This window comes from Anomaloglossus baeobatrachus, chromosome 7 (genome assembly GCF_048569485.1).
Source record: "Anomaloglossus baeobatrachus isolate aAnoBae1 chromosome 7, aAnoBae1.hap1, whole genome shotgun sequence".
Lineage (NCBI taxonomy): Eukaryota > Metazoa > Chordata > Amphibia > Anura > Aromobatidae > Anomaloglossus > Anomaloglossus baeobatrachus.
The window spans coordinates 66,380,750-66,408,249 of NC_134359.1; the positions used below are offsets into that span (position 1 = coordinate 66,380,750).

The window sequence follows — 27,500 nt, forward strand, 5'->3', positions numbered from 1 at the left end:
TGTCTGGCTCTCGCTCGCTCTTTGTCTGGCTCTCGCTCGCTCGCTCTTTGTCTGGCTCTCGCTCGCTCGCTCTTTGTCTGGCTCTCGCTCGCTCGCTCTTTGTCTGGCTCTCGCTCGCTCGCTCTTTGTCTGGCTCTCGCTCGCTCGCTCTTTCTGTCTGGCTCTCGCTCGCTCGCTCTTTCTGTCTGGCTCTCGCTCGCTCGCTCTTTCTGTCTGGCTCTCGCTCGCTCGCTCTTTCTGTCTGGCTCTCGCTCGCTCTTTCTGTCTGGCTCTCGCTCGCTCGCTCTTTCTGTCTGGCTCGCTCGCTCTTTCTGTCTGGCTCTCGCTCGCTCTTTCTGTCTGGCGCTCGCTCTTTCTGTCTGGCTCTCGCTCGCTCGCTCGCTCTTTCTGTCTGGCGCTCGCTCGCTCTTTCTGTCTGGCTCTGGCTCTCACTTTCGTGTGGATGACATCTGGGGGTATGATGTAGGGGACGCTGTAGAGATACAGATCTACGCCACCTTTTTTGGAATTTAAAAATTAGTGCCAGGATTTCCTTTCCGTAGTTGTATAGCGGTGCACATGTATACAAGTATATGTGCATTTATACAGTGTGCTTTTCTCCCGTCTTCCTGCAGGCAGGAGCTTCTGAAGTGGAATGGCTGGGGATACAATGATTCCAAATTTACTTTCAACAAGAAAGGCCAAGCTGAATTCACTGGCAAGAGGTAAGATTAAAAAAAAAAAAAAAAAAAAAAATAAAAACAAACCCACCCTGCAGATCTGTGACGTTGTGATATTGTTTTTTTTTTTGTCAAACTTTTAGGGTTTTTTCCAGACTAAAATTGCTTTTCTTTTGCGACCATTGACGATTATATCTGTTAATTATCTGTTCCATTCTGTTTACCAAATTTAACAATACGTCAAAAAGTGCTGATATTAATGTACTAATTGGAAGGAAAAAAACTCCCTCCAGGGCCTGTAGATGGTGCTGCAGTATAATCCAGCCGTCCTACACTGCAAACCAAACCTTAAAATGGTTAAATTGTGTGGGTGTGCTTATGTAAATTGATCACATGAGTCATACATGACTCTGGCCAATGAGGACGTGCGTTTATTTCCAGCTGACGCCCACTAATTAATCATTGTAGACTGCTGGTGCCGCCCCCATTCTGGGATCAGCCAATCGGAAAACACATTACGGTTGGTGCAGCCTTGTGTAAACCGAGCATGAGCCCTACAATAAAGCATTTTACAGGGGCGGGGGTCTGGTGAGGAGGGGGACTTTTTTTTTTTTTTTTTTCCCTCCAGAATGTATTGTGTCAATGAAGAAGAAAAATGAAAGGAGCTGCCATTTCCATGACTGTAACGCTATAAAGTCAATTCGTTTAAAGCTTGGAAATTTGTATTCTATTATTTATTTCTGTAGTATTAGCGAGAATCTAAAGCTGTGACCGAGAAGGTATGAAGAAATTGCTTAAAAGGCGATTGCCTAATATTGTGGTATTGCTCCATATTACAGGTCCTACAGAAAAAGAGCAATGATGACCTAGATTTCACATACAGGCTGCAGCTGCTGAGGAACCTCTTCTTTTTTTTTTTTTAAAATGAATAAAAAAATTAAAAAAATAGAAGACCTATAATTGGACAAGTCAGTGGCTGACATGAGAGATGGGTCCGGTAATAGACTAATGAGATAAAATCCGCAGTGCCCATGATCACCTCTGCATAATCCGCAGGTTGTAAGGGCGACAATCCGGATGTGATCAAACATTTCCACTGCTGTGTATTATACATTATATACAGATAACGACCAGGGTGTTTTTTTTTTTTTTGGCTCTGTGCAGTTCATTTATGACAAACCCAAGAGATGAGCAGCAGCGAAAGCAAAAATATAAGTTGTCAGATTTGCTCAAATTTCAACAAAAAAAACCCTAAAAATTTCAGATGGTCGTCTTTATTAGCCCCATTTTGCTGGATTCACTCAAAAGTTGTTCAATGCAAATTTGGTCTTAATTGCTTTTGCTTTTTATAATACATTGTGACAAATAGTATATTACTGTACAATATACGGCCCTATATGACCACATCAGTGTATGACTGTCCGCTGGCAGTTATACAGAGCTACATGTGGACTGCGTCATCTGTGCAAAAGAAAGTGGCGTCTGTATATAGGGGGAAAAGGGGTGAGGGAAAGAGGGAGATGGCGGCAGGGGAAGGAAGGAGGGGGAGATGGTGGCCGCAAAGGTAAAAGGGGGAGATGGCGGCTGGGAAGGGAAAGAGGTGGGGGAGATGGCGGCTGGGAAGGGAAAGGGGTGGGGGAGATGGCGGCTGGGAAGGGAAAGGGGGGGGGAGATGGCGGCTGGTAAGGGAAAGGGGAGGGGGGGGAGATGGCGGCTGGGAAGGGGAGGGGGGGAGATGGCGGCTGGGAAGGGTAAGGGGGGGGGAGATGGCGACTGGGAAGGGTAAGGGGGGGGGAGATGGCGGCTGGGAAGGGAAAGGGGGGGGGAGATGGCAACTGGGAAGGGTAAGGGGGGGGGGAGATGGCGGCTGGGAAGGGAAAGGGGGGGGGACATGGCGGCTGGGAAGGGTAAGGGGGGGGAGATGGCGGCTGGGAAGGGTAAGGGGGGGGGAGATGGCGGCTGGGAAGGGTAAGGGGGGGGGAGATGGCGGCTGGGAAGGGAAAGGGGAGGGGGGGAGATGGCGGCTGGGGAGGGGAGGGGTGGCGGCTGGGGAGGGGGGGGTGGTGGCTGGGAAGGGAAATGGGGGGGGAGATGGCGTTAGTTGAGGGGGGGGAGGTGGCGTTAGTTGAGGGGGGGAGGTGGCGTTAGTGGAGGGGGAAGGGGGGGGCGGCAGGGGGATGGGAAAGGGGGGGGGTGGAGACGGCCGGGGAGGGAGGACTTAGGACTTAGTCACATGAACATATAGCAGCCATATTTCACTCTTTATGATGTGGCTGCAATTCTCGGCCTATCCACCTTTCTCTGAACTGACTGGCCTGGTCACTTTCAGCTGTGACACAGACACGCGGTAACATAGACAGTAAAATGTTCTCGCTATGTAGGCAGATAAATGAGGTTATTTCAGAATCTCCTAAATTGTTTCCTCTTGGGCCTCGTGCGCACATTGAGTATTTGGTGAGTTTTTTTACCTCAGTAATTGTAAACAAAGCCAGGAGTGGAACAATCAGAGGATAAGTATAATAGAAACACGGCACCACTGCTGTACTTTGTACCCACTCCTGGTTTTGTCTTACAGATACCCCTTTAAGGCCAAGTGTACACATTGAGTATTTTCAACTCATAAAGGGTTATGCTGTGCCCTCACTCAGGATCTCCGGGGGCGCAGAGGTCGGCTATCCAGTGACCGAGAAGTTAAAGGCCCCATCTGTCAGTCCCTGCACAGCTCTTTGTGTAGTGAATGGGGAAGAGGAAAACTGTAATGGTGATGGTGTATACTATATATAAAGTATATAAATCTCCAAAGGAAAGGCAGCTCTCCAGATAATTCCAGTATAAAATGGACTGTATTGGCCTACGTGACCCCTGCAGGCTGTCCTGTGCCTCGTCTGGTCGGTCTACAACCAGTGCTCCCAGTGTGAGACCTGTGCAGGCCACTAAATCACATGGAATAGAATTCATGGCAGGAATGGAGGAGGAGAAGGTGCAGGACATTTGCAGGACTCCTCGGCCGTGGTCAGCAGAGATGTATGCGCTGCTGGTAGCATTGTGTGGTGGATTATTGTCCGCCTTCCCTTACAGTCGGTCAGCCTTATCTGGAGGCCGGGATGACTGATGGGGGCAGCGCTCTGATTGTAATTGCTGCACTTCCCAGCATCGTGGTAGCAGAATTTTCCAGTGTTTACTGCTGGCTGGCGGATCGGCAAAACCACCCAATAAATAATCCACATCTGCTCTTCACATGCAAAGCTGCCTGGTGCTCAGGAGATAAACCCCAGACAATATTCTTTGTGTCCACCCCAAGCACCCAGCCAGAGACAATAGACCCAGTCGGGAGCATTGCTCGCTATATCTCGGCTGGCAGGAGGCAGCCATACACTCCTTATGTTGTGTGTGTCTTCATTAATTAATAAGTCCGTCAGCAAAACGAGCGTCCTAAATCAGCGGTACGACTCGCAGGGCGAGAAAGCGCTGGGTCATGGGGGCACATGGTTTAGATGCCCCGGGGTAGATATCAAACTGATTCCTGCTAGGATAGTGATAAATATGACATTTGGAAATAATTTATAAAATTCCTACATTTTAAATTGATTGCAAAAGCAACATTATTATTATTGTTGTTATTATTGTTATATTTTTGCATATTTAGTATTTTATATGATTATTATATAGTTTTTTTTTTTTTACTATTTTATTTTTTATATAATTATTTAATAATAATAATAATAATAATAATAATAATTCTTTTTTTTTTTAATGTAAGCTACTTTTTGTTGGTTTCCATTAATATCTAACTTGACTGTGAATGGCTAATAGCATTTATAATTTTGTACATTTCTTTTTAAAGGATTTTTCCCACTAGCAAAGTACGCTTTAATTACTAGATCTTGGAATAAAAAGGAGTTCCACTATTGGATACGATAAAAATAAAGTGTTCCTGTGCTGATAACAACTTTTATAAATGTGTCCCTGTATAATGGATGTGTCCAACCATGCAGGAACATGATCTGATCAAACTACATCTCCTGGGCCGGAGGCGAACCATATATATATTTTTTATAATAAAAAATACTTGGTGGGCCGCATTCTTTGCAGAACCAAGTGACGTTTTCAGTGGTACCATTTATTTCTCTTTACAACTTTGGATCACTGTTTTTGAACAGATTTAGCTCCTTTATTATAACAAACATGGACTTTTTTATATATAATATATTTAGTTTATAATATATTTTTTTATATATATATATATCTATATATATAATTGCCTTATTCTGTCTGTCTGTCTGTCTGTCATGCTCCGAAATTGTGTCCTTACGGTGACACAAAGCTGATTGGCCGCTGGGCTCGCCATGGCCCCGCCCCCCCACACGGATTGGCCTCTCGCCCCGCCTCTCTGCAGGCCCCGCCCCCCTCACGCAATGCACGCTCGCTCTGGCCCAACTGACACGGGGCTCCGATTCCCAGGTGAGTACACACACATCAGATCACACTCACTCTCACACACACCTCACACACACCTCACACATCACAACATGCTGGGATATCTCTTGCTTCTACACCGGCTCCGTCAGGATCCCGGCAGCGCCACACATAACCTTGCGATGCTGGGATCTTGACGGAGGCCGTGAAAGCTGGTAACCATTATAAACATCGGGTAACTAAGGTCCCTTAGTTACCCGATGTGTATCATAGTTACCAGTGTACACCGGCTCCCACTCACTCTCACACACACCTCACACACACATCACATCGCATCCACACATCAAGGTCCTGCAGCTGCGGAACATACATAACATAACAGCACACACACACACACAAATCAGATCACACTCACACATACCTCACACATCACATCGCATCCACATACTCACAACATCCTGGGATATCGCTTGCTTCTCGGCGGCGATATTGTGCTGTGAGCTTCCAGGACCTGACGGAGGATCACATGGCCAGAAGCATGTGATATCCCCGGATGTTGTGAGTATCAGCGCGTATGTGCAATATCGTCAGTGTCTGTGTGTGTGAGTGTATGCGATCGTGTGTGTGTGAGTGTATGCGATCGTGTGTGTGTGAGTGTATGCGATCGGGTGTGTGTGAGTGTATGCGATCGGGTGTGTGTGAGTGTATGTGATCGGGTGTGTGTGAGTGTATGCGATCGGGTGTGTGTGAGTGGATGCGATCGGTTGTGTGTGTGAGTGGATGCGATCGGTTGTGTGTGTGAGTGGATGCGATCGGTTGTGTGGGTGAGTGGATGCGATCGGTTGTGTGGGTGAGTGGATGCGATCGGGTGTGGGTGAGTGGCGGCAGAGGAGCACGGCGTGCTGGAGGAGGCTGGGAGCAGAGAGGCTGATCTTGGGGAAGGCTGGGAGGGGGAGGCTGATGCTGAGGGAGGCTGGAAGGAGAGAGGCTGAGCAAACGTGCTCCATCCGCCATACTGCGCACTCCCCATCGTGCTGCATCCCCCATGCTGCGCACTCCCCATCGTGCTCCATCCGCCATGCTGCGCACTCCCCATCGTGCTCTATCCGCCATGCTGCACACTCCCAAACGTGCTCCATCCGCCATGCTGCGCACTCCCAAACGTGCTCCATCCGCCATACTGCGCACTCCCCATCGTGCTCTATCCGCCATGCTGCACACTCCCAAACGTGCTCCATCCCCCATGCTGCGCACTCCCAAACGTGCTCCATCCGCCATGCTGCGCACTCCCCATCGTGCTCTATCCGCCATGCTGCACACTCCCAAAAGTGCTCCATCCGCCATGCTGCGCACTCCCAAACGTGCTCCATCCGCCATGCTGCGCACCCCCCATCATGCTCCATCCGCCATGCTGCGCACTCCCAAACGTGCTCCATCCGCCATGCTGCGCACTCCCAAACGTGCTCCATCCGCCATGCTGCGCACTCCCAAACGTGCTCCATCCGCCATGCTGCGCACTCCCAAACGTGGTCCATCCGCCATGCTGCGCACTCCCAAACGTGGTCCATCCGCCATGCTGCGCACTCCCAAACGTGGTCCATCCGCCATGCTGCGCACTCCCAAACGTGCTCCATCCGCCATACTGCGCACTCCCAAACGTGCTCCATCCGCCATACTGCGCACTCCCCATCGTGCACCATCCGGCATGCTGCGCACTCCCAAGCGGATGGAGCATGATGGGGGGTGCGCAGCATGGCGGATGGAGCACGTTTGGGAGTGCGCAGCATGGCGGATGGAGCACGTTTGGGAGTGCGCAGCATGACGGATGGAGCACGTTTGGGAGTGCGCAGCATGGCGGATGGAGCACGTTTGGGAGTGCGCAGCATGGCGGATGGTGCACGATGGGGAGTGCGCAGTATGGCGGATGGAGCACGTTTGGGAGTGCGCAGCATGGCGGATGGAGCACGTTTGGGAGTGCGCAGCATGGCGGATGGAGCACGTTTGGGAGTGCGCAGCATGGCGGATGGAGCACGTTTGGGAGTGCGCAGCATGGCGGATGGAGCACGTTTGGGAGTGCGCAGCATGGCGGATGGAGCATGATAGGGGGTGCGCAGCATGGCGGATGGAGCACGTTTGGGAGTGCGCAGCATGGCGGATGGAGCACGTTTGGGAGTGTGCAGCATGGCGGATAGAGCACGATGGGGAGTGCGCAGTATGGCGGATGGAGCACGTTTGGGAGTGCGCAGCATGGGGGATGGAGCACATTTGGGAGTGCGCAGTATGGCGGATGGAGCACGTTTGGGAGTGCGCAGCATGGCGGATGGACCACGTTTGGGAGTGCGCAGCATGGCGGATGGAGCACGTTTCGGAGTGCGCAGCATGGGGGATGCAGCACGATGGGGGGTGCGCAGCATGGGGGATGGAGCACGATGGGAGGTGCACACCTCCCCCCAACACACACACACACACGCGCACTGCACAACACACACACACTAGGAATCACAAACAACGCCCTACACAGACACCCACACACACAGACAACGCTGCACACACAAATATACGCACATACTGCACAACACACACATTGCTCAAAACATACCTCCCCCCAAAACACACCACACACACACACAAACCGCACAACACACACACACAACGCTACAGACACACAGCGCTCCACAAACAACGCAACACACGCAACACACATACAACACCGCTCTCACCCCCCGCGACACTCAGAACATGTACAGCACCCTACACAAACACTTGGTAACTACACACAACAACATCTATATATATATATATAACAAAAATCATACATGAACTACACAATACGTAAATTCTAGAATACCCGATGCGTAGAATCGGGCCACCTTCTAGTGTATGTATATATATATATATATATAATATATATAAAAAATCATGTGGTGAAAAAAAATCATGCTTTCTTTTTATTTTTGTTTGCATTTTGTTTTTGTTCCCTTTTTGTAAGTAATATTACAATTGGCACCATGTAGTAATTTTGGCCAACATCTTGTAGTAATTTTTCCATCCTGGTCCTAATCTTTTTGTAATGCACCTTATCCTGTTCCCCTTCTGGTAGAAAAGTGCCCCATCCTGTAGTAATGTGCCCATCATTGTCCCCTTTCACAAATGTGCCAACGCTGGTACTCTTCTTGTATTAATGTCCTCTTTCCTGGTCCTCTTCTTGTAGCAATGCCCTGTAGTAGTCTCGTCTATTGTGCCATTCTTCACACACACACACACACACACACACACACACACACACACACACACACACCCAACCATTCATACAGCTCTGGGGTGGGGGGGCACATTCAGCACTGGGGTGAGGGGGTCAACAGACAGTTCTGGAGGGGTATACAGTACTGAAGTCAGGCAACAGAGTTCTGGGAAGGTATACAGCACATTGATTAAAGTGTACTTTGTTCATGGGACAACCCCTTTTAAGGCTATGTGCGCACGTTGCGTATTTGCATGCAGTTACGCTGCGATCTGCACCGCAGCGTAACTGCATGCGTCCTGCGTCCCCAGCACAATCTATGGAGATTGTGCAGGAGACGTGCGCACGTGGCGTCTTAGAGCGCAGCGCTTCGGCTGTTGCCCGAAGCGCGCGTTCTAAGAAGTGACATGTCACTTCTTTCCTGCGCTCTGCATGCAGTCCCCCCTCTGTCTATGGGAGGGGCTGCAGTCAGAGCGCATGGAATCGGCTTTTTTTTTCATTACGGACTCTTTCTGCAGCGATTTGAAGGGCACGTGTGCTGTTCAAATCGCTCCAGAAATTTCTGCAGTGACAGTACGCAACGTTTGCACATAGCCTAAGGCTATGTTCACACGTTGCATTTTTAAAGCTTTGTGTATGCAAATTAGGCTGCTTTTTACAGTAACTGCAAAAGCGGTAAGATTTCAGAAATCTCATGCACTATTGATTTTTTTTTTTTTTCCTGACTGAATTGGAAAACTGCTTTTTTTTTTTTTTTTTTTTAAAATGCTGCTTTTTGGATTCTTTCAGCGTTTTTTGCATCTTTTTTTTCACCATAGAAAGCAATGAGGTAGTGCAAAATATATAAATGTAACGTTTTTGTTGCTTTTTGGTGAAATAAACTAAATTTATTTAAGGGGTTGTCCACTACTAGGACAACCCCTTCTGATTCCACATGTTTCCCCCAGGTAAAATATATACCACATATACTCCCCTCCGCTGCCGGCGCAGTTCCAGCGGTGCCTCCGCTCCCTGCATCCAATCAGCGCCAGCTTCTGTGTCCATGAGTTATCAACAGTGAGCGATTCGGCTGCCACTCACTGCTTGTTGATTGCTCCTGTGTCCGAAGGTGGGGTGACAGAAGCCGGCGCTGATTGGATGCAGGGAGATGCGGTGGCAGCGTAAGTGAGTATAGTCTAGTCTTTATTATTTTACCGGAGAGAAATGTGTGGAATCAGAAGAGGTTGTCCTAGTAGTGGACAATCCCGTTTAAACGTGTACTGTAGACAAATGACACACATAATCTGCAGCAAAACCTGCTTTTTATAAGCAACTTTGTTTTTTTCTGAAGAGAAAAACAGCAAACACACGACATGTGAACATAGCCTTAAACTGTTTTTCTGTAATAAAGGACTTAGAGGACTATCCCTTATCCCATGGTTTCCTTGCAGTGACTCCGATCCCATTGGCCTTGTTTTCCCTGTAATTGCAGTTGGGGGTAAATGTAATTTTATGATATCCTTTGTCAGCTACCGTATTTTTCGGACTATAAGACGCACCGGACTATAAGACGCACCCTGGTTTTAGAGGAGGAAAATAGGAAATTAAAATTTTAAGCAAAAAATGTGGTTATGACACACTGTTATGAGGCGACGATCTGCTACTGACAGTGTTATGGGGGTAATGTCCCCAAATTCTCTACTAAGGTGCCGCATCCTGGTAATGATCCTCCTGCCTTGTATATACAGTATATGTCCCTTATCCTGCTATATACCGTCATCCTGCCATATGGCCGCATCCTGCTATATACTGGAATATGGCCGCATCCTGCTATATAACCCATCATGGCATATGGCCCCATCCTGCTATATACCCCCATCTTGCTCATAATATACCCCCATCCTGCTCATAATATACCCCCATCCTGCTCATAATATACCCCCATCCTGCTCATAATATACCCCCATCCTGCTCATAATATACCCCCATCCTGCTCATAATATACCCCCATCCTGCTCATAATATACCCCCATCCTGCTCATAATATACCCCCATCCTGCTCATAATATACCCCCATCCTGCTCATAATATACCCCCATCCTGCTCATAATATACCCCCATCCTGCTCATAATATACCCCCATCCTGCTCATAATATACCCCCATCCTGCTCATAATATACCCCCATCCTGCTCATAATATACCCCCATCCTGCTCATAATATACCCCCATCCTGCTCATAATATACCCCCATCCTGCTCATAATATACCCCCATCCTGCTCATAATATACCCCCATCCTGCTCATAATATACCCCCATCCTGCTCATAATATACCCCCATCCTGCTCATAATATTCCCCCATCCTGCTCATAATATTCCCCCATCCTGCTCATAATATTCCCCCATCCTGCTCATAATATACCCCCATCCTGCTCATAATATACCCCCATCCTGCTGATATGACCCCATCCTGCTGATATGACCCCATCCTGCTGATATGACCCCATCCTGCTGATATGACCCCATCCTGCTGATATGACCCCATCCTGCTGATATGACCCCCTCCTGCTCATATGACCCCCTCCTGCTCATATGACCCCCTCCTGCTCATATGACCCCCTCCTGCTCATAATATACCCGCATCCTGTGGCACATAAAAAAAAAATAAACATTCATACTCTCCTCACCTTACCTCACTCCCTGCAGCATCGCTCGTCCTCCCGTCTGTGTCAGCGGCAGCGCCGCTGAGTGGAGCCGTCCCCGTTACCCTGCTGCATCGCGATCATCTACTGCGTCTGTGTCTGGTGCCTGCGGCTGTGTGTGGACACGTGCGCATAGCGATGTCATCGCTGTGCGCCCCGCTAGTCTCCACCCAGCCGCCGGCACAGACACAGGAGATGATCGCGATGCAGCAGGGTAACGGGGACGGCTCCACTCAGCGGCGCTGCCGCTGACACAGACGGGAGGACGAGCGATGCTGCAGGGGAACAGTGAGTACTGTACACTGATTCACTGCTCCCCGCGCTGATGATGATGCGCGGGGACCAGTGAATACAGCCGCACATGATCACTCCAGGCCGTAGTTGCCAGGGGTGATCATGCGGGCCAGCTGTTAAACCCCCGCCCATCATCTCGCTCACCTGTCAGTGCCTGCCTCAGCGCGGAGGGATGATGGGCGGGGGATGGGCGTGCATATTAAATGAGCGGGTCCTTGTGGTCACGGCAGGCTGCTACAGCCTGCTCGTGCCCCCGATGACCCGCTCCACCGCAGCACCCACATTCCCCGCAGCCACAGTCAGACCATAAGACGCACCCCCTACTTTCCCCCAACATTTTGGGGAAAAAAAGTGCGTCTTATGGTCCGAAAAATATGGTATATATTCCTGCGTGTGGCTTCTGTTGCGGATTTTAGTTTTTCTTTTTAGTAAAGAAAACCCCTCCTCCGACATTAAAAATGACGTCTGACAATACTGGTTTAGGAGGTGCTTTTTATGCATTTTCCTTGTATATTGATTGACAGCTGTGTGTTTTTTCACTTTACATATCATATGATCCACTGTTGTCTTTGGCTATAAATCCCCCTCGTATCCCACCTTGGAGTTACTACAACAGAAGCTGATATAAGCCATTCTGCTCCTGATTGTATGTCTTGGAACAGAAGACGCCTTCAGAGGGTAAAAAAGCCAGAAGCTGATCTTCACTTCTCCCTGGTGTTATTTCATTACTGTTCTGACCACAGTGCAATGTTACTTTCCATGACGGCTTCTCTTGCAGACACAGTGTAGACTATCGAGTCATCTATGTGTAACATGCCGGCGGGTATGTATCACAGAGGTGGTGTAAACCTGGATGTCCACTCTGGTATCTGTAGTACCACAGGTTTGATTAGAACGTTCTAGGGACGACTTTAACAGCTAGCTGGAGAGACTGGTGGGTTTTGCTATCCTCATACATGGGGGTGTCTCATATTGTGAAATTGGTCTGTTCGTTTGACATGTGGCCAGTGTGGGGAGGCTGTGTTGTCTCCAGGAAGGAAACCTCTGAGAGTGAGAGTAGGTTAGCTTGTCCTGACCGGGACAGTGTGTGTGTAGAGGTTGTGAAGCCTCTGGAAGGAACTTTCTGAATGAAAAGCAGTCTTGCTTCTTCTGACTGGAGTAAGTGTGTGGAGGTTTGTGACACCTCCGAAAGGAATCTCAGAGAGAGGGGTTGTGTGTACTGACCGGGGTCAGTGAGTAGAGTGGGAGATGCCTCCACTGGGGCACTTAGACGGAGAAATGTATCCGAACCTGTGTAGGTGTACCGCATATTACCTAAATGGACTATGTACCGTGTCTGTTCCTTTTAAGTTACATATCCAAAATACAATCTTGGTGTATGTTTACACGTTGTGTTTTTGCTGTGTTTGCCCCAAACACCCCCCCCCCTTAGCATTTTGCAGTACCAGTATAATCAATGAGATTCCTGGAATCTATTTTTTTTCAGCCCCTAATTTAAGCCCTGAAGCAACATGTCAACTATCTCACCGTTTTTGCAACACTTTTCACTCATTCAAATGATGGTTGGAAAATGCAAGTAACTTATATATATAATATAATCTGTATCTATGTGTTGTGATTGGGTTCCTCCCACCAGGAAAAAAAACATATCCTAAAAAGTTTACTTTTTTTTATTATTTATGTAAGAATCTTGCATGTACCTCTCACTCATGGGTCTTTTTTAGTTTGTGATTTACTAAGATAGTTAAGGGGATATGTGATATAAATTTATTTTTTTTTCCCTTTTAAGGACCCCGTTCTGCAGGTTCTGTCAGCAAACCGCAGTGTTTCATGATTGGTTATTTATGGGAATGGTCTGCACGTAATCCTACATTTCCCCAATGATACACTTGATCTGTGTGGGTTCTGCCTCTGATCCCTCGCCTGTCATGTGGTCTCCTGTCCTGATTTTTCAATAACGCACAACATGATCACATTTCAACAAAATAGATTATAGCAGGATAAGGTTGGTGACATTTTACAGAACTGAGCTCTACTTACAATTCTTGGTTCTCTGTGTAACAGAGTTAGTATTGGACCCACCAGAAAGATGTGAGACCCTTTCACATCTTTATATGGAATTTAACATTATTGCCATTCCCTTTTCAAAACTTCAGTCTTTGGGCTCAATCACATGTCAGTGATTTTTCTTGTGCACAAATAAAGGCCAAGTTTCACTGGTATTTTTGATCAGGATTTGGTTGGTTGGATGCGTGGGTTTGGTTGAGTGTGTGGGGTTGGTTGGTTGGGTTCATGGGGTTGGTTGGTTGGGTTCATGGGGTTGGTTGGTTGGGTTCGTGGGGTTGGTTGGTTGGGTTCGTGGGGTTGGTTGGTTGGGTTCGTGGGGTTGGTTGGTTGGGTTCGTGGGGTTGGTTGGTTGGGTTCGTGGGGTTGGTTGGTTGGGTTCGTGGGGTTGGTTGGTTAGGTGCGTGCGGTGGGTTGGTTGGTTGGGTGGGTGCGTGGGGTTGGTTGGTTGGGTGCGTTGGTTGGTTGGGTGCATGGGGTGGGTTCGTTGGTTGGGTGGGTGCGTGGGGTGGGTTGGGTTGGTTGGGTGCGTGGGGTGGGTGGGTTGGTTGGTTGGGTGCGTGGAGTGGGTGGGTTGGTTGGTTGGGTGCGTGGAGTGGGTGGGTGGGTTGGTTGGTCGGGTGCGTGTGGTGGGTGGGTGGGTTGGTTTGGTGCGTGGGTTTGGTTGATTGGTCGGCGCGTGGGCTTTGTCAATGTGTTGGTTTTTACCATCAGAGTTTGGTCGGAGTTTCATTAGCTTTTCTTTGATTTAAAAAAAACAAACAAAAAAAACCAAGCAAACAAAACGGTTGGAGTTTTTTCAACTTTTTCCTGTTGAATAGTCCTTCAAAAAAGCACAGCTGGCATCAGAGTCTGTCCGAGTGCATTTTCTATGGACCTTGAGGCCTACACTGGAAGTTTGATCCAATGCTCCAATCAATATCTGACAAGTCCTTGTGTGGACTACTCGGTCCAAGGAAAAAAAGACTGATATGTGAGCCACCTATCATAGGTACAAGCGCTAATTTTGAAAAACGCCTATAGCACTTGGACAATAAAGCCTATGTGGATGAGCCCTTACTGGCTGAGCAAGCTGCACGGGTACATCCACCAATATGAGTGGTGCAACAATTGGCCTCGTTCAGAGCCATATTTTCGGCTGATCTGCTGTTCGCGTCCTCACGGTTTTTGCACGGTTTTTGATCCTTTTTAATACAGCACAGTTTAGTGAATGTACTCGCAGCACCTCCTACATCTGTCCACGTTGCGGTCGGGCACATGGAGCCAGTGATAATTGCAATTTAAAGCGGTCTGAACCTGACCTAAGGTTGCATTCTCATTGTCTTATATCACCGTTGGTGTTACAGCTGCAATGCCCGGACTGATCACGTCTCCTGACCTGCACTGGTAGTCTCCTATATGCTGGAGAGGATGTTGGAAGGAGAGGCACTGTCAGGCCGAGTATTGTGCCCATAACACGGATTGTAAAATGTATGAATGCATAATGAGGTCTCATTCTATTTTGTATGTGTGTTTTTTTTTTTGTTTTTTTTTTTAAGCGTGTTTTTTCCAGTAGAGCATGTATGCATTATAGTCTGCAGTGCTCTTTGTTCACATTTCAATTTCCACATGCGGACCAAGTGTATAAGGAAAAAAGCCCCAAAATAAAACAGATGTGAGATGGATCAAGTTGGGCTGTGAGGAAAAAACAAAACAACTGATAGTGATCTGATCGGTGTGCCATCCGAGTGCTGTCCATGAATGCCATCTGTGTTCCATCCGAGTGCTGTCCATGAATGCCATCTGTGTTCCATCCGAGTGATGTCCATGAATGCCATCTGTGTTCCATCCGAGTGATGTCCATGAATGCCATCTGTGTTCCATCCGAGTGATGTCCATGAATGCCATCTGTGTTCCATCCGAGTGCTGTCCATGAATGCCATCGGTGTGCCATCCGAGTGCTGTCCATGAATGCCATCGGTGTGCCAGCCGAGTGCTGTCCATGAATGCCATCTGTGTTCCATCCGAGTGATGTCCATGAATGCCATCTGTGTTCCATCCGAGTGATGTCCATGAATGCCATCTGTGTTCCATCCGAGTGATGTCCATGAATGCCATCTGTGTTCCATCCGAGTGATGTCCATGAATGCCATCTGTGTTCCATCCGAGTGATGTCCATGAATGCCATCTGTGTTCCATCCGAGTGCTGTCCATGAATGCCATCGGTGTGCCATCCGAGTGCTGTCCATGAATGCCATCTGTGTTCCATCCGAGTGCTGTCCATGAATGCCATCTGTGTTCCATCCGAGTGATGTCCATGAATGCCATCTGTGTTCCATCCGAGTGCTGTCCATGAATGCCATCTGTGTTCCATCCGAGTGATGTCCATGAATGCCATCTGTGTTCCATCCGAGTGATGTCCATGAATGCCATCTGTGTTCCATCCGAGTGATGTCCATGAATGCCATCTGTGTTCCATCCGAGTGATGTCCATGAATGCCATCTGTGTTCCATCCGAGTGCTGTCCATGAATGCCATCTGTGTTCCATCCGAGTGCTGTCCATGAATGCCATCGGTGTGCCATCCGAGTGCTGTCCATGAATGCCATCTGTGTTCCATCCGAGTGCTGTCCATTAATGCCATCTGTGTTCCATCCGAGTGCTGTCCATGAATGCCATCTGTGTTCCCATCCGAGTGCTGTCCATGAATGCCATCTGTGTTCCCATCCGAGTGCTGTCCATGAATGCCATCGGTGTGCTGTCCATGAATGCCATCGGTGTGCTGTCCATGAATGCCATCGGTGTGCTGTCCATGAATGCCATCGGTGTGCTGTCCATGAATGCCATCGGTGTGCTGTCCATGAATGCCATCGGTGTGCTGTCCATGAATGCCATCGGTGTGCTGTCCATGAATGCCATCGGTGTGCTGTCCATGAATGCCATCCGAGTGCTGTCCATGAATGCCATTGGTGTGCCATCCGAGTGCTGTCCATGAATGCCATTGGTGTGCCATCCGAGTGCTGTCCATGAATGCCATTGGTGTGCCATCGGTGTGCTGTCCATGAATGCCATCGGTGTGCTGTCCATGAATGCCATCGGTGTGCTGTCCATGAATGCCATCGGTGTGCCATCCGAGTGCTGTCCATGAATGCCATCGGTGTGCCATCTGAGTGCTGTCCATGAATGCCATCGGTGTGCCATCCGAGTGCTGTCCATGAATGCCATCTAGAGTCATATGATTGCACATTTTCTGTTAGTACAATAAACCTCATTTCAATCCAGAAATATTACTCAGGCAATCAGTTATTAGATATATGAAACTGAAATAGCTGTTGCAAAAACCCAAATTGTTATAAAGGAAAAAGGTTAACATTAATAGGGGTGCCCAAACTTTTTCATATGACTGTATGAAACACAGCATTTTTTTTAAATCTGCCACATGTACATTGTTTCAGCATTTTTCACCCATAAAAAGCAATGAGGATGTGCTTTTTTGCAGGTTTTGCTGCTTGTTTTTGTGAATTAGGTTAAAACTAAATATGTACTATAGACAGTAATCCACACTCAAAAACACTGCACAACCTGAATGCAGTCTTTTACTGCCAAAAGAGCAGGTATTGGTGCAGAAAATAAACCGGTGCAAAAATGCTGCGTGTGAACGTAATGGGCAAATAAACATCACTGTTGGTATCCTCCATGGAAAAAAGAGCTGCTGTTCCTCTTCTTGCAAATGTGTGGGAGCCTTGACAGCTGGGCCGTTCGTTTCCTTGGTCAGTCAAGTGTGCCCGTACGGTTAGGCTACTTTCACACATCCGGTTAGAGCCGTGCGGCTCAATTCGGCTGTGAAACCTATGCAACGGATGCGGCGAAAACACCGCATCTTTTGCATAAGTTTTTACATGCAGCCCGTCCGTTTTTTTCCGGTTGCGGCACGCTACTGAGCATGCGCAGTGGAAGAAACCGCATGCGGCGACCGGATGAGTTTTTTTCCGCATCGCACCGCATCCGGCGTCCATAGGCATGCATTGAAAAATGCGCCGCAGCGGCCGGATGCGGCGCGATTCGTTTTTTTTTGCCGGACAAAAAATGTTGCAAGATACGTTGCCTCCGGCCGCCGCTTTAATTAATTTTGCTGCATCCGGAAAAAAACAGATGCAACGCAAAGCCATCAGGCACAATCCGGTAACAATGCAAATCTATGGGGATAAAACGGATGCGGTACCTGATCCGTTTTACCCGTTTTTTTCCAGATTGTGCCTGATAGAAAAAACCTGATGTGTGAAAGTAGCCTTATCAATATATTCCTCCATAATGACAAAGGAACTTGGCAATGTAGAATTTTAATGAAAAGCATCTACCAAAGTGCTATTTTAGAGATGTTTTAGAGAAAGACTGTCGCTTTTCATAGATATGTAACTTTTTTTTTTTTTTTACCGGGTGTAAATTACGCTGTTCTGCAGAGTTTGGCGTTTGTTTTTTTCTTTTTGCTCGGGCACCTCTACATTTCTGAGATGTAGCGTCATTTCTGTCATGGGGTGTTCAGGTCCAGACTCAGTAGGTGTCACTGCAGCCTACCAGGCAACCTGGTGTCTCTTGTTGTTCAGCCAGAGCTGGGCGTCGGCTGTGTTTAATGTGCTCTGTTCCTCAGTCCTGCAGGAATTAGTTTTTGGGGAACTTTGCCAGGAGCTCAGGTTACCAATTGCCAATAAAACTCAACTGCTTCCTATATAAGATCCTGGATCTCAGTACTCAGTGCTGATTATAGCTTTGGCTTTTACTCTAAGCGATACCGGTCTTGTTGGTGAACCTGTTGATGGTGATCCTTGTTGCGATATTGAGTGGTGTGAACATTCTCCTTTTTTGCGTTACTTCATTCCCTTTTTCTTTGCTCATCTGTACACTTATTGTCTCTCCTGTGTGTTTTGAGAGCAGTGTTTACGGGTTTCCGTTCTCCCTTGTTTTGTTGGGTTTCGTTATTGGGTTTCCCGGCCTGCCCCGAGACTAGGGGAAACGGGAAGTAAGATCAAGGCTTGTACAGGTGTCAGGGTCACTCTGGGGGCTTGGACCTGGTTACCATCAAGCCTACCTCCAAGATAAGAGACAGCATAGGGTCCCAAGTCTGAGGGCCAGCCTAGGGGCTCTTGACCTGTCATTACATACCCCGTGATAATTTCCCTGTATGTAAATAGTCTTTTTTTTTTTTTTTTTTTTTTTTTAAACCAAGTGGGTGTTGCCACACAGTTGGCTAATAAGAGTAGAACTATATACAAAGAGGAGGGACCATGTCTTAGGAACAGAAGAGAAACCAGCGCTGGATTTAGAACAGCAACATTTACACCGGGTTAAAAGGGGACCTATTTGTGACAGGTTCTCTATAGTTCGCTTTTATCAGAATTATGACTTGTAGGATGAGTTTGTATTAGGCTTCTCTTTGTGTATTTTTTTGTGTGACTTATAATTGTTTATCTCTGATGTCATCATTGTATAATACGTAAACGGGACCTCGCTCGCTCCGGTCCTTATTACATGGAGGCTTTGTGGTTCTCCGGACAGTCGTGCCAGCAGAGCACATTGTCTGATTTCTTATTCCCCGGCATCTCCTTTCTTCTTGCTCCTTCTCTTGTAATGACTTCTCACATTGCATCGCCCGGGTGCAGCGTGGGTTTTCGTCAGCCCTCCGGCCCGGGGCAGATGCTGTGCAGATTTGTTTGTGTAGCACGAGTACTTGACTTCGGCAACGTTCATCAGCCATCGAGTTTTCATTTGATACGGTTGATCGTAGAGCAGAAAAATTAGCTGAAACGGCTCCTTTTTTAGGCCGGCCGGTTTAAGTAAACAGTGTCTGTGGGAGAGGGTAATATAATATTTTGGCAGTCAACATATTTTTCTACCTTGCTCTAATAAATCTTCCAGAGCTTGTCTCCTATTTTGTTCTTGTGTGCGGGGCTACGGGGGCATTCTCTACAGTCTAGATATTCTGTGGGGTTTGGGATAACACTTATCTAGGAGAATGATGAGTTTTGGGAGTTGGTACATTGCCGGTGGCTGGTAATGCACATCTGCACTTCCAGTTATCTACGCGGGGTTAAATTGGAAATATGCTAAATAAAAAGTGGTTTGGATGTGTTTCAGCATTGGCCTTACTAATATACTTCTCGTTATGAAAGCTTCTCTGACTTTTCCATCACTTCCATTTAGATTTTGTCCCCTGGAAGAGATTTGCCCCCTCTCAATGTCAGCACATTGATAAGAAGGGGGCATTCTGTTTGACTCCGCTCCTGCTCCATCACAAATTCTGAATTTGGGATTAGCACTAGAGCGCGGTGGACAGCCAGCCCCCTTCATACACTGGTAACTCTCTTAACATCTGCAAGATGTAGTAGGTGTAATATAATAATGATATTGATATATAATGAATTGATATATAATGAATAATAATACACCTACTACATACTACAATATGTAGTAGGTGTAATATAATAATAATAATTTTATTAATTTATATAGCGCTATTAATTCCACAGCGCTTTACATACATTGGCAACACTGTCCCCATTGGGGCTCACAATCTAGAGTCCCTATCTGTATGTCTTTGGAGTGTGGGAGGAAACTGGAGAACCCGGAGGAAACCCACACAAACACGGGGAGAACATACAATCTCCTTGCAGATGGTGTCCTTGGTGGGATTTGAACCCAGGACCCCAGCGCTGCAAGACTGCAGTGTTAACCACTGAGCCACCGTGCCGCCCGATATTAATATTAGCAAATACCTCCAATTAGAAATGTAGTATAGTTCTCCTGTGTTTCTAAAGGGCGCTTTACACGCTACAATATATCTTACAATGTGTCGGCGGGGTCACGTCGTAAGTGACGCAAATCCGACATCGTAAGTTACATTGTAGCATGTAACAGCTTCGTGCGATTGCGATTGAACGGTAAAACGTTCATCGCACGTACGTCGTTCAATTCCTAAAAATTGAACGTCAGGTTGTTCATCGTACCCGGGGTAGCACACGTGTGACACCCCGGGAACGATGACCAGCAGCTTACCTCCATTCTATGCGGAAGGAAGGAGGTGGGCGGGATGTTTACGTCCCGCTCATCTCCGCCCTTCCGCTTCTATTGGCCGGCTGCCGCGTGACGTCACTGTGACGCCGAACGTCCCTCCCACTCCAGGAAGTGGATGTTCGCCGCCCACAGCGAGGTCGTATGGAAGGGTAAGTACGTGTGACGGTGGGTTACTCGTTTGTGTGACACATTCAACAAATTGAACGTGCTGCTCATACGATGGGGGCGGGTACGATCGCATACGATATCGTATGCTGGATCGTATGGTGTAAAGCAGGTTTTACTGTCACAGATGACAAACAGACATGTGATTTCTGACAATAGAAGGTCACAGCGTTTGGTTTCTCAAAATGCTCCCTGACTTTCTATTGTTATGGCAGCCCATCCTAGTTACAGTTGGAGATGAGTTGCAGGGTGAAGAAAAACTGCTCCTGAAACGTGTGTCAACTGACAGGAGCTGCATCGGAAACACACATACCGGAGTTGTTCCTGTAACAGCGAAATAAATAAATCTTCTCGGTTGACTGAGCACAGAGGACTGAGGCGGGATAAAATAAATCCGTCAGCCATGAGGAGAAGATTTAATTCTTCTGATATCGCAGCACTTGTGCTTATGATACTTGTGGTTGTAGCAGTTCTGGCAGTTGAGACACAGGTCTCGGGAGCAGCGTTTCTTCAGAAAGCAGACACATGACTAGGACGGGCTGCAGTTTGAATTTCGTGACTTAAGGCCCTGTCACACACTGAGATAAATCTGCGGCAGATCTGTGGTTGCAGTGAAATTGTGGACAATCAGTGCCAGGTTGTGGCTGTGTACAAATGGAACAATATGTCCATGATTTCACTGCAACCACAGATCTGCCAAAGATCTATCTGTGTGTGTGACTGGGCCTTTAGGCTATCTTATTACATTCTTGGGTGTACATGATATTTCAGCCAAAGATACACTAGCCACAGCGAACAAAAACTGCATTAGTTTAGAAAAGTATCATAGTAATGTTTTGTATTGCTATTGTCTTTCAGGTATAAACTGAGTGGGATGGTGCTGCCTGCGTTGCGAGAATGGATGGAGAAGACATTTGGTGCTAGTCTAGATCACAAATCTACCTCCCGAGTAAGTACAACCATTCTATTTCTCCGTTTCTGAGAAGTTTTGGATACAAGCAGAATTTTTCATCCTCTGTTATCGATTAAATCCACGCGCTATACATTGTAGTATAATACAGTGGAACCTTGGTTTACGAGAACAATCCGTTCTGGGACTGTGCTTGTAAACCAAGTTACTGGTCTAGCAAAGCAAGATTTCCTATAGGAAATAATTGCAGCTCAAACAATTCGTTCCACAACTTGTTCAATGTCCCATCCTGGTCCCCTACTGTGCCATTCCACACATGCACAAACACGCACACACACACACACACGCATGCGCGCGCGCACACACACACACACCACACACACACACACACACACACACACACACACATATATATATTATGCTCACCTTACCTTCCGTTCCATCGCCGGGCTCCTGGATCTTGTAGTTCGCCGGTACAGGATGTGTATCTGGTAACCATCGCGACGATGCCAGAGCTTCTGCTGCCAGAGCGCTGATGTCAAAGGCAGGAGCTGCTTGACTCTGGTCAGCGCGCTGCCTTTTGAGGAGCGACTGGCAGTGGAAGTTCATCCATCGTCGCGATGGTTACCCGATACACATCATGTACCGGGGAACTACAAAACCCAGGAGGCCGGCGATGGAACGGAAGGTAAGGTGAGCATAGTGTGTGTTTGTGTGTGTATGTATTTGTATTTGTGTGTGTGTGTGTGTGTGTGTGTATTTGTATTTGTGTGTGTGTGTATTTGTATTTGTGTGTGTGTATTTGTATTTGTGTGTGTGTGTATTTGTGTGTGTGTATTTGTATTTGTGTGGGTTTGTATTTGTGTGGGTTTGTATTTGTGTGGGTTTGTATTTGTGTGGGTTTGTATTTGTGTGGGTTTGTATTTGTATTTGTGTGTTTGTATTTGTGTTTGTATTTGTGTGTTTGTATTTGTGTGTGTATTTGTGTGGGTTTGTATTTGTGTGTGTATTTGTGTATTTTGTGTGTGTGTTTGTGTGGACTGCAAGAGTGGGTCAGAGCACGGTGAAAGTACGGACCCGGAAGTGTGTGCGGTGAGTATTTGCTCGTACAGCAAAGCTTGCTCGTAAACTGAGTTACAAATTTACAGCAAGCTTTGCTCGTATAGCGAAATACTCGCAAACTGGGTTACTTGTAAACCGAGGTTCCACTGTATTACCAATCTGATGAAATCTGGCTCTCTAACTTCACCTCGTCTGACACGACATTACAATTGGCACTATTGATATTTTAATGTGCTCTCCTTTTCTACTTTTTTGATACTCGCACGCTTCCCCTAGACTGTGATGATTTAGCTTTTCCTGGTGCTCCACCACGTTGAGTAATGTCGGGCTGTTAGAAGGCTATTGATCTGTTCTTGGAAGTCTCCCGTACTGTTCAAGTGCTACGCTCAAGACTTCTCAAAGCCCAATTATGGGAAGCAAATTGCATTCATGGCCCTTATTGTAATCACCGATGTTTCTTTATTAGGCGTCTTTAAACGTAAGCGATGCCCCACCAGCTGTTGTAAACGAGGGGTTTCTCCAGGATATCAAAGCCATTGGTATTTCTTTTTCTCAAGATGTTGAAGACCGGTTCTTCCGAGCGCATGGTGAGGAACTTTATTTGTATGTGTATTCGTAATGTATGCAAAGTAGAATATGGATCCAGTTTTATGCTCCACATTTTAAAAAGGACATTCAGAAGTTAGAGTCAGTTCAAAGGCGGATAACTAGATTATTGCAAGGAATGGAGGCCGCCCGTATGATGAGAGGCTGGAAAAGTTGGGCTTATTTAGCTTAGAAAAAAGACGTCTCAGAGGAGATCTCGTTTATATGTATAAATACATGTGTGGTCAATATAAAGGACTGGCACATGACTTATTTCTTCCAAAGACAATACTAAGGGCCAGGGGGCACTCACTGCGAGTGGAAGAAAAGCGATTCCTGCAAATAAATAGGAAAGGGTTCTTTACAGTTAGAGCAGTCAGATGGTTAATGCCCTACCACTACACGAACAGCTATTAGATAAGGGCTGGATGATATCTGGGTTAGACAAAGAGGCATGAGATCCCTGGTTCTTTAGTGATAATCTCCTGCTGATAAAATTATGATTTTATTGAAACTGCAAAACACAGACCAGCAAGTGACACATCACTGGAATCAGGATCTCTGTCCCTATATTATACTGTTCTCAGATTACAGAGCAAAAATCGTCTAACAGATGCTCTTCAAGAGGGGAGTCATTTATTCTGGACCATCATCGATTTTAACCTGGGCAGTGCGTGGCTGCTAAATATGTAAAACAAAATAACATAGGGGCAGAGTAATTGAACAGCTTTGGCATACCCTGCTGTGAAATTAGTATTTTTTGAAGGGTAGCAGGGGATGCTTTATTAAAGGGTTCTCTTCCCACCATCTAAAGTTATCACCTTGTCCAAAGGTCCTCACAGTCAGAGCCCTTGGAAATCCTTGGAGCGGTGCTCTACATTATCTCGGCATAACACTAGGTGTCTTGTGCGTCCTGGTCATCCACTCTGGGCTCATCCACTCTGGGCTCATCCACTCTGTGTAAGGGTGTCTATATAAGCTGCCAATCACTGGTGTGGGCGGGGTTATACACAGCTCAGCATTCTGAGCTCTGCTACATCTGTTGCAGAAAAAACAGTGAATGCACCAAAATGACAACATGCAAACCACCAGCAAGTGACACATGACAGGAATCAGCGTCTCAGCCCCTACTACATGGAGCTTTCAGATTACATAGCAAAGACCTGATGACCGATTCCCTTTAATAAATTTGACGCCACAGTAACAAGTGTACTACAATTTCTGCACTTTTTGGGGCATAAATCATGATTAAGCTGTCCGGTGCTCGGATTGGAGCCTTTGTGTATACGTGATATGTTGAAATCTGTAGATTTACATCTGATACATCGATGAATGCCTTATATAATATAATTATATTATATTATATAAGGCATTCACCGTTGTATCAGATGGAAATCTACAGATTTCAACATATCACATATACACAAAGGCTCCAATCCAAGGGAGAGAGACTGTTACTATCCCGAGCAGGATAGTAACTGTCTCTTTCTCTTTCCCTGTCTGTCTCTGTGTGTCTATCTGTGTCTGTCTCTGTATCAGTCTCTCTGTCTCCCTCTATCTTTGTGTCTCTGTGTCTGTTTGTCTCTTTCCCCATCTGTCTTTGTCTGTCTCTCTTTCCTTGTCTGTCTCTGTCTTTCCTTGTCTTTCTTTGTCCCTTTCTGTCTCTTTCCCTGTCTGTCTGTCTGTCTGTCTGTCTCTGTCTCTTTCCCCATATGTCTGTCTGTCTGTCTGTCTGTCTCTTTCCCCATATGTCTGCCTGCCTGTCTGTCTGGCTTTTTTTTCCTATTGGTCTGTGTGTGTCTCTATTTGTCTCGGTCTCTTTCCCGGTCTGTCTGTCTCTGTCTGTCTGTGTTTTTCCACCGACATCATATTACCTCACACATAAGCTTCTTATACTATGACTGTCCTTTGTTCCTATAGCAACCAATCACAGCTCCTATTAATAGCTCGCAGCTCCATTCACTTTAATGGAGGCAGGTTTTTTGGAGAGTAACTGTAAAGTGCAGGGTTAAATGTTCTTGTTTAAAACATAGTCTGACGGTCCCTGAGTCACATGAAGCGTCTGTGCAAAATTTTGTGATTTGTAAATGCGACGGTGCGAATTCCTTTAGCGGACACACACACACACACACACACACACACACACTCGTTTATATACTGACATTCTGGACTGTAATGTTTTCCATAGGTCACTGCCTCCACGAGATGTTTGCACTCAGGGAAGGAACGTTCAAAAGAATCCCAGACTTTGTCATGTGGCCACGTAAGTGCTTTAGTTTCTCCACTTCATTTCTACAGAGACCTGAAAATTTAGGACTATGGTAGAAAGGTAACGCAGGTATACTGTGATCCAGTCACATTGGTAGGTTATGTACTCTATTTATACATCTCCAAAATACAAGTGGGCGAGTCCAATCCTCCTTCTCCATTCTCATGATGCAAACCCTTCTCTAATTCTAGCATTAAAACCTCCTGCCCCCTCCTAAATTAAAAATAGTTATTGCATATAAGTGATAAATATGGACTTGGCAAAAACCAAACAAACCATTGTAATGACCGTGCACCATTTGCTCATCTTTATCGTTATTGCAGTGGTTATGATGTACAAATGACAAAAAGCGCCAAACTTGGTTGCTTGCTACATAGTTAGGTCCAGAAAGTGACAGAATCTTTGTGATTTCAGCTCTGCAGGCCACTATTTTTTATTTTAAAATGAAACAACTGAGATACAATTGTAGTGTAGACTTTGAGGTTTAATTAAAGGCGTTGAACAAAAATATCCTGTGAAACATTAAGCAATTGTAACCATTTTTCTACAAACCCGCCTCATTTCAGAGACCCAGAAGTACCATATTTTTCGCTTTATAAGACGCACCTGATTATAAGATGCACCCCCAAATTTGGTGAAGGAAAAGAGAATTTTTTTCTTTTTTAATGTTAAATGGGGTCCATCTTATAATACCCAGTGTCCGTCTAACAAATCATATAGGGTATATGTCCCTTTATAGCCCCCCATCCTCAAATTAGCCCCCTTAATCTGAATATGGCCCCCTTATATTGAATATAGCCCCCTTGTGCTGGCACACGTCCCCTATGGATGGCACACGTCCCCTATGGATGGCACACGTCCCCTATGGATGGCACACGTCCCCCTGTGTTTGATATGGCCACCATGCTGCTGCCCATAGTAAAATAAACACTTTACCTTCTCCAGCGCTGTAATCCCTCGTGTCTCCCTCCGTGCGGTTGAGCTCCTGCACTTCCTTGTTCTCGGTGCCGGTCATGTGATCGGCACAGCAGAGTGACATGATCTCTGCGTGCCTGATCACCGCATCAGCAGTGAGGTCGGGGAGACACGCTGGAAGAGGTAAGTAAAGCTTTTTTATTTTAGGATGGGCAGCAGCATGGGGGCCATCTCTAACACGTGGGGGAGGGTGGGGCGGCATGTGCGATCAAAGGAGGGCGCAGGCACATATAATAAGCGCTGCTCCCCCAGCCCATCACTGCGGTGCGGTTTCAGCACGACTGTGATGGACAGCGGCAGTACATATTATATGAGCGGGAGCAGGAGATCTCCCGCTGCCTCCTGCAGCCTCTACCAGCCTCCACCAGCCCCCAGCACCGCTCCAGAGTTGCCCCCATCTCCCCTGGACCCTGCAGTATATAATCCATATATTCGGATTATAAGACGCACCCCCTACTTTCCCCCAAGGGAAAACAAAAGTGCGTCTTATAATGTGAAAAATACAGTAATTTGAAAAATTGACTTCGCTCCCTCTGTGCCAACTTGTGCCTGTAACGTCTGACTGACCGGAAGTCAGAAATTACATTGCAAGGTCTCATTGCATCTCTGAGAGCCAGAACAAGGCTCCCATAGACTTGTATCGAGTTGTGACCTTTGGCGCACTCCATGAAACAGTGGAACTGCCGTCTGGTCACAAATCACAGGAGACCGACTGGAGCAACACTAAAAACAGATGAAGACTGTGAACCTGAGTATAAGACAGGGGGCAGAAGACTTGCATCTAGGGCTCTTTTCCACTTGCGTACTGCTTCTGATGCGAGAGCATCAGATATGATATGCTAATGACCCTCTGCTGCGAGCGTCAGCCGAGGGTCATGTGACTGTGATGAGATCTTGTGATCGTATCACAGCTGCGGAGAAGAGGGAGGGAGCACTTTCTCCCCATCTTCTCCGCTGTCTGTCTCTGCATACATCGCACTGCAGTTTCATAACATGCGAGTGCAGTGCAATTTCACACACGCGTGAGCCGAGACTGTGCAAAACGCAGCATGCCGCGATTGCACCGAGAGTACGATTCTTGTGTAGAAATAAAAGGAAAGAGGACACTTCCTCTTTGATTAACATTGGTGCG

At 46.9% G+C, this 27,500-nt stretch overlaps 1 protein-coding gene across 1 annotated transcript in view; it reads left to right on the top strand.

Annotated features, from left to right (window-relative positions):
- The window catches only part of AGPS (alkylglycerone phosphate synthase), a 289,261-nt gene that overhangs the window by 60,911 nt on the left and 200,850 nt on the right, over positions 1-27,500 (top strand). The window contains exons 2-5 of the mRNA XM_075317376.1: positions 615-704; positions 21,426-21,516; positions 23,006-23,126; positions 25,313-25,387. Coding sequence (XP_075173491.1) covers positions 615-704; positions 21,426-21,516; positions 23,006-23,126; positions 25,313-25,387 — 377 coding nt within the window. The remainder of the gene's footprint in view (positions 1-614; positions 705-21,425; positions 21,517-23,005; positions 23,127-25,312; positions 25,388-27,500) is intronic.